This window comes from Empidonax traillii, unplaced genomic scaffold (genome assembly GCF_003031625.1).
Source record: "Empidonax traillii isolate 1590-97213 ecotype Southwest subspecies unplaced genomic scaffold, ASM303162v1 scaffold398:size1781980, whole genome shotgun sequence".
In the NCBI taxonomy this organism is placed as follows: Eukaryota; Metazoa; Chordata; class Aves; order Passeriformes; family Tyrannidae; genus Empidonax; species Empidonax traillii.
Genome location: NW_020955591.1, coordinates 325841 through 338298, shown reverse-complemented (window position 1 = coordinate 338298; position 12458 = coordinate 325841). Strand labels below are relative to the sequence as shown.

Here is a 12458-nt window from a genome sequence, read left to right as displayed (position 1 = left end):
GCAGAAGTGAAGAATTAAAAGCAGCTGTTCTATTCCAGGTGACACATGACATCTTTTCATTTCTCCCCACGACACAGGCATGAAGGACACTTCTATCAGCAGAGTTCTTTAAGGAGTATTTATAGAAAAGTCAGAATCAGATCCTTTAAATCTCTAAAAGGTCTCTAAAAAGCAAGTATGATCAAAGACATTGAACAACCTTTTAACATTTTAAAATAGATAAATAGAACAATTTATAGATGCAGCATTTCAAGCAAGAGACCTTTGACCTGAAATTAATAACTCAAAGACCTATAAGATTCTATAGAAAGAGCAATCTCTCTCGTAGGCATGTAAAAATAGCAAAACTGACTGAATAGCTGAGGCACCAGTGTGAATTTGCTCCCGTTGGTTGCAATCTCTAGTCTTTATCACATATAGCGGAAGAATTAAGCAGGGACACTTGTAGCATACTTGGCTGTAGCATAACATTTACAAATGAATAAATAAACCAGTATAGCCCTTAACTGCTGTTTATTTTAAAAAAAGAAAAAAGCATTACTAAGTAATTTACAAGTACTGTATTTGCCAAATACACTACACACAAGACAAGAAAGCTGCAATACAGTTCCAGTGGTAAATTATTTTTTTTTATTTTACAAAAAATAGCTGCCTTAAAAGGAAATAAGAATTAACATTCCTTGCTCTTTATCCTTTTTTTTTTTTTTTTTACCTTTTATTTTGGGGAATGAAAAAATCCTTAGCTAGACAGATACATTACATTTCTTCATTATCACTCAGCACAATTTACAGCAAATATACCCACAAATACTGAGGCCAACCGCAGGCAATAAATTTTACATATTGCTATGAAAAGTTGCAAGTTGCTGCTTGGCTTTCAAGAGCCTAGATGGCAGTGTAGTTCTTAGTGTAATTAGTCAATTTGATCTTCTCTGGGAAGATAATATTAACTGAGAGGTTTTCCCCATTGTTAGACTTCAGAAAAAAGTTCTTTTTCTTGCGCAGGAGATGACTGTATTTGGCATTAGCAAGCCACATTTCACATTTGGAAAAAAAAACAATCCCCGTTGTACCCAAGACAACAAGACATGTAAGCAAGCCCAGAACAACAAAACATATCACCTGGCTTCTACTCATAAAAGGATCTGCATTTTGGATTGTTTCTTTCACTGTTATTTTCAGGATTTCTTGCTGTTGATGCACTGATCTATGATGAGCTTTTGAGGGTGGCTTGTAATTCTGCATATGCTTTGTTTCCATATTCACTCCAGATAGACTTATGTTTTTGCTGGGATGTTTGCAGGTAACACCAATGAATTCTGGTTTACAGATGCATTCAAACCCTCCCTGGGGATGTTCACTGCAAGTCCCTCCATTCTCACATGGGCCACTGGCACAGAATATGACACGGCTGCTGCAGAGCTTTCCTGTATAGCCACGGGGACAAGAACAGCTGAAACCCACACCAATATCTGTACATGTGCCTCCATTTCCACAAGGGTTGGATTCACAGTCATCTCTATCGATTTCACAGAAGTTGCCAGCAAAACCAGAAGGGCACAGACAGGAAGCATGTGGTGCAAAACCGTTGTCATCAACACATGTTCCTCCATTCTGGCAGGGAGAGCTAGAAAAGATAACAAATAGACAAAATTGATGTCCAATGAAAGGAGCTATTATGAAACACTTTATATAACAAAAGGAGCTAGTTTTCTTCAAAGAGCCAATTCCAAATGCAAATCCACTAAAGTCAATGAATTTGAATCAAGAATGAGTTTGTTCAACAGCTTTACCAATAGAGAATATAATATCTTCTGCTGATCCTTCGGGTAGGATTAGTACACTAGTATATAAATTCAATCTGAAGGGATTTGAAAGGATTTTAAATTATTTCAAACATATATTCAAATTAAACTTTCCACTGTTTTCTTATGCTTGGAGCTATTTAGCTGAGCAACTATTCAGATAAGACAGAACAAAGACACAAGCAGCAGGGTTGCTTCTTTTCTACCTGATTATTCATAAGATAATCTATATATTGTATTGGCAGAGCAAAACACTCTGCCATAGCAACTACCTGTTTTTATTGTACCTCTCTGGTGTTTCATGACACAAAAAAAAATTTAGAAGCAAGCAGATACTTTCCTACAAACTGCTGTTCAGGCAAAAATTTTGATAATTATAATAAAAAATATAAATGAGATCATTTCAGCCTTGGCAAAGACAGCTGTAATGTGAGGGCGGGACCATAGGAAACCAAGTCTTTCTGCAAACTCTTAAAAAACTTAACAACTAATAGCCTGGTACTATGTTTTAAGTGACATAAATTGAGAGATCTTTTTTACCTTTACAATGCAATTGTGCCTTACTGAGCGTAATGCCAAAGGACAGGCCCACTCGCTGACTGGCACAAATGTGTCAATTCAGTGGATCTATGCAAAGTGGACTTGGTCTTTCAGCTGTCTCTGCTGGCAGTGAAGGGTTCCTGGGTCCAAGGTTTACAAATAAATCTCAAACACCACTTTTATGACAGTTCATCATATATGAACAAAGCTTTTAAAACTTACTTTGTAAAAAAATGAAAAAGATTTGGCAGAACTTAGGACAAGCCTCCTTGGCAACACTTTTCTTAAAAGTGTTTTCTGAAAACACTTACGTCTCCCTGAAGACATACATTACAGTACCGGTTGATTGTTGAGAAGTCCAAGCTGTTATTTAATTGTTACATTTTCAGGGGAAAGTCCCAGGGATATTGAACATCACAGCTTCATGGATGCAGACATTTCACATATGCAGTGATCAATACTAACAGGCCATTATGGATTTCCATGGTGGGACACAGGGACTTAAGAGATCTGTTGATGTCTGAATGAGACGACTGTGAAGGACACATAAGCTCCTGACTTCAAGTGGTCCCTGACCCTGGTCAGAATAAGGCCGAGCTATTCAAATGCCCACCCATTGCTCTGGGACTAGCTATGACAGAGATTACTCCAAACACCTCTGCCTTCACTGGGGACTGAAATACTTGGTGGCCTCAGGAGACTCTGAGTATTGTGATAGAGGAATGATCTGTTTGCTGCTGCTTCCACATAAACTGCTGTGTCTTCTTGTATTGTCCTTCATTGTAGATACTGGCTGGAAAAGAAAGCTACTGAAAGAACATATTAGAAGTCTGGAAGCAGTATTAGGAAAGGAAAAGGTGTCATTGTCCCTGAGCTTTGGCGTAGCCATTGTTAGTGACAACTCGAGGTGATAACGACTTTAACACAGTAAACAGACACTATGTCTCCTTTAAGTAAAATATGGAAGTTGTAGTTGTACAGTCTTGGGAGTGGTTATGGACTTCTTGAAGAGTTTAGCACCCTCTCATAGCTTCACAGGTCCCATGGAAATTGGAAAATTGGCCAAGTTGCTTTGGATATGACAATGTGTAGAGGTTTGAACCCTCATGGCTGGGTTGAAATTCAGTATTTTCTAGTTAAATGCAAAGAAATTGCTGGAGAATGTAAGCGTAAACATTTTTCTGAACCTTACAGCAATGTGAGCAATTGAAATAAACAACAGTTAAGAGGAAATATGCAGTATTTTGAAAATTTTATTTATTTATTACTAATATTTATTGCATTTTTCTAATTTAAATATATTTAAATAAATGAAGCCCTAATATTTATTTCCTTGATTAAATTCAGATTCTTTGCATTTTTGACATTTAACACTGCAAGGCATGGTACTTGAAGGGTTAGTTGGGGAAACATGTACATATCACTTCTTTGCTTTCCAGATACTTTGGTTTCTTTTTAGAAAGTACTCCTTGCAGCTCTAAAGCTTTTGCTTTAAAGCAAAACTTCAAAATATCACACAGAGGTCTCTGATACAGATATATGTAAACAGACTAGAACAAACACTTTGATTTGTGAATTGTCTTGGTTCCATCTGACAATATTAACTAAGGAGACAGCAGTAATGGTAATTACTTAGTAATATCACCATTGTTAACATTATCAGTGAGGTAGAGAGGAACTGAAAGGAAGTGAGATGTGAATGAAATTACACCATCTGATGAAGTCGTTTTCCAGGATGTGGGATGCTCTCTCTGGTGGACTGTGAATTGTTAGCAGACACAGAATGCTTATACTGAGAACAGTTGTCTTTTTGAACTAAAAGCAGATTTTCAGAGCCTGCTGCTCATTTTCCTGAAAAAAAGACAGCTTCTTAAAGAATCACTGTTTCAATTATGTTGTTTCCTTAAGAAAAACTGTTCATGATTTCCAGACTAGCTTATGAGTATTCAGTTCAAACACAGTGTACCAACATAAAAATGTCGTTTCAGCAATTTAAAATCATATGGATTTTAAGGAATTACATGAAACTAATTTGTGTTATTTTGTTGATGCCGTACTTTCGAAACTCACTTGTTCTTTGGGATAGTTAGGATATATGTTCACATTGAATTACTGAAATATTTGCTCTAGAGATGAAAAGTTGAGAAAGCTATTCACACCCCCTACATTAGGCAAGTAGCTTGGGTATGATTCATTGCGCTTTCAAGGAACTTAAATTTCCTCATCGTCAATGAAGAAAAATAGGCAAATGAGAGTAGCTATCTTAGAAGCTGAAAGTAAACCCAGACAGCACTGTGCGAGTGCTTTTAATTTACCAATTAAAAGTAATGGTAAAAAAATTCCACTGACATGAAGTTGTGAAAAAATAGCAATTCGTGCCAGAGAGAGTGAGAGGTGTTAATGTTCCTTAAACAAGAATGTACAAGTCTTCAGAAAGATTCTGTCATAAGGTAGATTTGAATATTCATTACTATCTATTGCTGAGCAAAAAGAGAATCAGAGAGTACCAAAAGAGAGCAAGAAGGCAATCTCCTAAAAGAAAACTGTGATTTTAAGGTGATAGTTTTACCAAACTTGTATCCAACAGAAAGGCATTCTGTATGCTTATGGGATTAAATCTCTGACAAGCTAGAAGATTTCACCAGTTCACATTTTCTTTAACACTGAAAGGTCTTCATTTTTTTTAAGCATTTCTACCAGTGCATTGAAAGTTCTTTAGTCCACTGACTCTTGCCCTTTCACTGAGTACCTCAAGTCTGGCTTTGTCTTCTTTGCTTCTGCCCATCAGGTATTAATATCCATGGGTACGTTGCTCAGAGCCTGCTCTTCTCAAGGTTAAATATTCCAGATCTCAGTATCTCCTTATAGGAAAGATGTTCCCATTCCTTAATCATATTCATGGCCCTTCACTGGACTCAGTCCAGTATGGCCATGTCCTTTTCATATGGGCTAGCCCAGAACTGTACCCAGTACTCCAGATGTGTCTCACCAGGACTGAGGAGAAGGATCAGCTCCCTCAACCTACTGGCAATGCTTTTCCTAATGTTCTACTTCTGTTAAAGAATGCAGAACAGTGGTCTCCCACATCCTGTTCTGATGGTAGTGAGATTATCTCCTTCAGTAAACCGCGGACATATCATTATATGTCAGTTAAGAAGAATGACAGATTGGTGGACTAGATGTTTTTGTGCAGGCAGCTTGTGTCTTTGGCCACTGTTCTTATCAGTCTATATGCTTTGTACATACAGTTATCCCTCACTAGAGGTGAGAGGACAGGATAGGAGATTACTTCAAGTTTTTTTACAAAAATCATGTGAAGGCATAAATTCACCACAATAAAATGTGAAAATTAGCACTTTGAGTACTCAAATTGTGCATAAAAACTTGTGCTGATAATTTGCAAATGTTTAAAATATTAACAGATCAGATTTGTAAAGTTTAATAATATCAGCACTATGAAAGTATTATGTATTTTAGGGCACAGATGCTTCCACTTAGTAAAGAATTCTGAATACTAGTCAGCAGAAGTGTGGATTTTAAATTCACATCAGAAATCAATATTTACCCATTAATAATGCATGGTCCTTTCTTGAGATGGCAGTTTTTTCCTGTAAATCCCTCGGCACACAGACAAATATATCCTCCATCACCAGTCTCTATGCATGTTGAGTTATTGGTGCAGGGCTTTGCAGAACACGGGTGAATATCTGTTTTAAAAAACCCAACAGGGCTCAGTCAGTCTAATGAGAAAAAGTAAGTAAACAATATGCAATATTTCACATAAAATGCAGCTTTAATAATTCTTTATCATGCATTTTATAAATTCTGATCTATTCCTCCGTCTGTTAAAATGGAGTTCAAGTTGTTCAACTATTGCAAGCAATTTCAGCTTTTCTGTTTTTAGCTCCCCCTTGCAAAATATGTTAGAATTGCTCCATTCTACAAATGAGTAATATTAAAAGTAAAATATTAGTATGGGAGACAGAACTTCTACGTAGTCTAGCCATCCTTTCACTATCTTGGCTTCTCCATGAGCAGAATTCTGATAAAGCAATCAGGAACTGGGAATCCTCTCTGCTCCCTGCCCATATCATTATGTGCTTATGAACAAACATTTCATAAAAACAGAGATCAGCAAGTTAAAAACAATCTGCTAAAATTTCATCTTTTGGCTGGACTACATTCAACCCTTACATAATTGTACCAGAAGAGAGAGCTATATGATGTCTGGATCCAAAGTCACACATCTCATTTTCTTTACAATTTCCCTGCTGAGCCAATTCCCACTCAAACAGTTAATGAATTTTTAAAATAATTAAAACTAAATAAACAAACAAGAGCATATTTTAACCAGCTTATGGAGCAGCTGCAGAGAAGTGCTGACTGGAAGCTATCTGATACTTTGCACACACATGTGCACACACACACTTTCTAAGAAGGTGAAAAGAGATTTAAGGGCATTTTTATTTTACTTTCCACAGCACAAAACAAAATTTACATGATATCATGAGGTACTGCAAAATTTTAACCATAGCAAAACAACAGCCTTAGCTTTCAAATACGATCTTCACTGCGAAAAAGGTTCTATTTCTAATATATTAGCCTGTTCTCATTGCAAGACAACAACTTAGCATGCACTTCGAGTGTAACTCCAATTTTCACAAGGACCAAAATAACCTTGAATGCTTTTCGGAGCAGTTTTGTCTGTCAACCATTTTCTCAGGCTCTAAAGGCAGCTAATAAAGCATGTACTCTCTGATGCAGGAGAAAATATGAACTTTGATGCAGGAGCATGGAAACTGTCTGAAATATACATATATAGAGAGAGAGAGATAGATAGATAGATAGGTATGTATCACATAGGTATACATGCACACATATGCATACATTGCTGTCAGGGATTTAATTTTAAAACACAACTTAAAACGTTGTTGTACCAGGTCCTTTTAAAACATAATACAAACACAGCCTCAGTTAGCCCACTTTCTCTATTTTTCTCTGTTTTACCTCTCAAAAGGCCAACAACTGACTTACTTGCTTAAAGTGATAACTGAATCTCAGATGAGAACAAAAAAAAAAAAAAAAAAGATGATATATTTACACATGTATTATGAACGGCAACAACCATATTACCAATAAATTAATATTTGCCTAAAACTAAATTGTCATGCTGCAGTACATGAAACAATCACTAAGTTTCTTTTTGAGGAAGACACATCTAATAGTGGCGTGTCATAGCAGAATTTTTAAGTCCTGTCTTATGCATGCCTAGCATGGGCATTAGAGGCTTTACCTGCGCTCTCTGATGACATTTTACCAACACATGCCCTTGGTAAAACAGTCAAGTGACAAGTAGCACAGTATACTCCCAGCTCACACCATATATTGGCTTTTCAGCCAAATTGAGGCAAGGATTCAAGTAGAAGGTCATGGACCTGCTAACACGACTGTGTAGGTACAGCCAGGGGTCACAAGATGATAGATCTGATTTAGCAAGGTGGATCATATATTCTGACTGGCTCGTCATTTTTTCTTGGAAATAAATTGACTAAATTGATTTTCCCTTTGTTATGGGCAGTGTTTGATGTGGTTCCTGTACTGTGCAGTGTGTATCAGCTGCAGAGGGAAACTGTGCTCTGCAGCCTGGTTCCAGGTGTTCATATACCTGACTTCGAGGCTATGTTTCCACAAGATGAGAAGATGCCATGGCATTCAGTTGGGCAGGTTGGTGCACTCCACTGCAGAGATTAATCAGCAGTGTTAACACTAAGACCAACTCACAGATGTCTATCTTCAAGTGTCACGCCCATGCGACTGCAATAATAGTCATAAATGCTACCACTGATTCATCTCTACATGATTTCAGCAGATCAAACCCAAGGTATAACCTGCATGCCTCTGAAGTACCGGGAAGGTAATTTTTGACCTGAACTGAGAACCAGGCTCCCCAGACTAAAAAAACCAGCTACCCAATCACAGGCATTAGCAAATCACTTGGTGATCTAAAACTACTCCAGAAAGGAGCTTCCAAGACAAGGAGATCATACACTAATTTTTCTAGAAAACAGAAAAAAGATATAACCACCAGTCCAAATCATCTTTTTCACTCCTATGCTTAGCAAGCAAACACGATGCTGCAACTATATCTGCATTTTACAAATATTTCAAGTGTTGGCAGTAGTGGCCAATGAACTTCAGACCCTTCTAGTTTTCCCATCTGGGTTTTTCCTTCTATTTTCCTAACCTGATCAAGTTTCATTCAGGGGTACCTGTAAATGAGTTGTAGCTGCCTGTAGTGACTTTATACAACCAGGAAACTGAAACAAGCTCTTTGGCAGAGGATATGAGATCAGGGGCTGAGCAATCAACTCATTTGAGGTTTCAGTGCTTTATTGGGTCAGGATAACAATTCGTAGCAACTTTCCAGTAGCAAGAAGACAAGAGAACTCTTGATCCCTTGCGGCTAACCAACACATTTAGAGTAGGTAAAACCACTGAGATGAAAGACTGTCAACATAACGTGTCACTGTAGATAAAAAGATGATTATGTCTTTTTGGCTGAATATTCTTGGCTGTTTTTCATGAGGATCTAGATTCAAATCAGCAAAGAAGACTCTAAGATGCCTCTGAGTGTTAAGAGAAATAATAGTTTCTGCACTGGTATTATAGGACGATGTTAAAGATTATGTAATAAATTAATATTTTTCCATAAAGAGATGGGTAGTAATTTTCAATGCATTCTTTTGCTTCCTAAGTATCAGTTGCAAGAGGGAAACTTTGCAAGGTTCAGAATTGCGAAGATATATTAGTACTAACAAATTCAAACAGGCACTTAAAGCTTTTAAAAGTAGCTGTGAGGATGGTACCTTTAAAAATGTGATCCTTTGTATTTACTGATAAGCAATAGAACTGAGCCTCCTAAGGTGGTGGTTGCTCTGTCCGGATTTGGAAATCTATGATTGTAGATCACAGAGGGACCCATTACTCCTCACCAACTGTAATGAGTTTAGGTGGCTGGTTGCCTCAGGTACAAACACATCTGTGAGATGTGTCCAGAGCATCTGAGAGCTTACTGCCACCACAGCTTCTGTAAACACACCAGGACTAGCTTTAAACTAAGAAGCCTCTATTCTTACATGTGCAGCCAGTGAGTACTGGCTTTAAAACCTGATGAGAAGGTAAATGAGTACCTGAGAACCTTGCACCAAAGTCCATGTCACTGCAAGGATGTGAACTACCTAAAATCTTCCTAGTCTTTTAGTCATCTTGAAAATCTTACCCAGCTCAAACCATCATCATTAAATACTGCTTTGGCTATGCATGGGAGAACTCAGGAATACTCTATAAATTATAAGCCACATACCAACAAAAGCCTGAAAGGCATTAAAAGAGAATGAGCCCCTGGACACCTCTCTTCTTCCAGCTGCAGCTACGTGGGCAGAACAGGTGCATGCTCTTGGATGTTCATGTGTTTTCTGTCTCCTCAGATCTCTTTGATTGAGCATTTGCTTATGTTAGCCAAAATAAACCAGCTCAACAAAGGCCAATTATTCATCTTGCTTCTGCTAAGCTGGCTCATTCTGAGTGGCAAGGGTGAGAGAGCCCACATACAACTCTTCCCGCTCAGACCTGAGAAGGAAGTGGCAGCCTGTTCAGGCAGACTTTTTTTCCTCAGTTGTAGTAATGTTACTCCACTGCACCATCACTGGGTTAAGCAAAGGAAGAAATAAGCACAGTGGTTTTGTTTTCAAGAAGTATTAAGAAAGCAGCATATATATATATATATATATATATATAATCTGCTACATAAATATTTCAAAATATATTTAATATATACAAGACAACTGTATTTCTATAAAAAGGCCTTATATTAACAAGGGAGCAGTTATTTGTTGGCCTTGCCCATGAAAATCAGTGTTTAAAATAGAATAAGTTTACACTTTGCCCACACATATACCCAAATACAAAAGATACTGCATTGCCCGCCTAAATTATTATACAAGTTTGAGGTTTATGTGCTGCTGCCCAGAAAACTTTTATTATCTGGAGCTAACATTCAGTATTTTAAAATTAGTTCTCCAGAAGGCCTTTGCATGTCTCCAGCACCAGATGGGGCTGCTTCCCTCACTTGCTCAAGGACAGGAAAGGATGTGCAAACCTATGTCACAGAGGCTGCCAACCCAGCCTTCCTCACAGATGCACTGCCAGGGCTTGGCACAGCTGCCGTGCAAACACCCAGGGAAAGGAACACACTGATTACAAAGAGCACCCTGCCAGCCAGGTTGACACCTGAAAGAGATAAAAGACAAGATAGAGACATAGTTTATTTTTCATAAACATAATTACAAGGATGTTCCCCTTTTTGAGGCACAGTAAATAAACTTTGGACTATTTGAACAAAAGGATACCATCAATGCTTCTGGGACACTAGAAGGAGTTTATGTGAAGAAAACCATTTCATTCAGTGAGAAAGAAAAAAGCTAATCAATGTAAATAGTTTGTACTGGAAAAAAGTAAATTAAAAAGGTATCTAGACATCTATGCTCTATTATTGCAGTTACTGTATTGTAGTAGAGTGCTGTTCCATTACAGCTCCATGTTTTCAAAGAGCAAACCATTTCAGCTTCTCTCTGTTTTACCAGGACTATGAATTATTGAAGAGGTCCACTCCCGTGTTAACAGCCCTGTCTGACAGATCTTTTTACCTGCATTCATTGGGAGATTCACAAAATCCATTTTCTGGGTGACAGCCAGTTCTGCAGTTCACGCCTGGAAGAGATTTTTTTATAAACATCATGTGAGAAAAATCAACACTCAAAAAAAAAAAAAAAACACCACATCATGTCCTATACACACTACTGATGTTTTAAAAGAACACAGACTGTATAATGTACTGGTTTTTTCTTCAAACAAACGTTTTTGCAACATAAGATTTTAAATTAACTTAAGCGGGAACATGTTATAGAGTGTTCCTATGGGGCAAGGGAAATGACAGAAAGAATTAACAGCAAAAGAATACTAAGTCACTTTAGCACATACAACGCGTATGTAATACCCCCATACACCGCTTTAAGAGAAATGTCAGAGCAGATCCATGGATGTCGTTTCAGAGCATGCCGCTCCAAATGCATTGCTTCAGAACCACTTGAAACACAAAAGTACCTTTAGTCAGGAAAGAAATTACACTTAAAACAACTTACAAGAAAAGTCTTGAATTCATTTCAATCCTACATGGGGTAAAAATAATCACTTTCATTAAATCACGCATAGATAAGTTAAGGAAAAGATACCTCAGTCGCAGTTTTTGTTTGTTTGCTTAAGCATTTGCATCAAGTTGTACTCCTCTGAAATATCACCGTTAGCCACTGACACACTACGCCAATGGAAGGAGAAACGCATTCCATCTGCTGCTAAGGAAAAGCTTCGCAAAGGCACCAGCATCTCTGGCCGGAGCAACGACTGAGCAAGCCTTTGCCCTCGAGGGACTGCGGGACGACTGCCGCCACCGCCGCTTCCCGCCTGGGCCCGGCAAACTCCCGAAACTTTCCCAACTCGCCTCCCCTCACCGCGACATTTCCCGGGCAGAGGATCCCGGTGCCCGCCGCGCTCCCCGCGCCCCGTCCGCGCTGCCCGCTCCGGCCTTACCTGGTGCTGCGGTCAGGACGAGGGGCAGCAGGCAGCAACAGCAGCAGCAGCAGCCGAGGAGCCCCGCGGCGCGCAGCCCCATGGCCGGGACGGGGCCGCTCCGCTCCGGCCGCCCCGCGGGGAGCTCGGCGGACGGCGGGGCCGGGAAAGCGGCAGCACCCCCTGCCCGCAGCGCCGCCGGGCTCCGGCGCCACGGGGCGGGGGGAAGGAGGGGACGGAGGGCGGGGAGGGCTGCTCGCCTCCACCCGCGGGCGGGGGAGCTGCCCACGGGGCGAGGCAGCCCCCGGTCAGCGCAGCCCCTCCGAGCCCGCGGTCCTGCGCTGGGGCGGCCGGCGGAGACGTCGCTTGCGCACCTTGCGCTCCTGCGGAATCCTGTGAGGGCGCGGGAGAAGGGAGGTCTGCTGGCGGGGAGGGGTGTTTAAGCACGCCTCTGGTCTTAAAACTTAACTGCGGCTGTTCGCGCAGAGC

General features: G+C 39.6%; 1 protein-coding gene across 1 annotated transcript; it reads right to left on the bottom strand.

Moving 5' to 3' along the window:
* Nucleotides 1-494: 494 nt before the first annotated feature.
* Nucleotides 495-12211, bottom strand: DLK1 (delta like non-canonical Notch ligand 1). Its single transcript, XM_027893611.1, has 5 exons — nucleotides 11991-12211; nucleotides 11051-11114; nucleotides 10504-10634; nucleotides 5911-6052; nucleotides 495-1627 (listed from the first exon to the last, which is right to left on the bottom strand). The coding sequence occupies exons 1-5, from the start codon at nucleotides 12070-12072 to the stop codon at nucleotides 886-888; spliced, it is 1161 nt and encodes a 386-aa protein (XP_027749412.1). The 5' UTR covers nucleotides 12073-12211; the 3' UTR covers nucleotides 495-885.
* Nucleotides 12212-12458: the final 247 nt, after the last annotated feature.

Coding starts and splice junctions, on each gene's coding strand:
- DLK1 (XM_027893611.1), bottom strand. CDS start 12,072: ATGGGGCTGCGCGCCGCGGGGCTCCTCGGCTGCTGCTGCTGCTGTTGC. Junction 10,635..11,050: donor GAATCTCCCAATGAATGCAG/GTAAAAAGATCT, acceptor TATCTCTTTCAG/GTGTCAACCTGGCTGGCAGG. Junction 1,628..5,910: donor GGACCATGCATTATTAATGG/GTAAATATTGAT, acceptor TATCTTTTCTAG/CTCTCCCTGCCAGAATGGAG.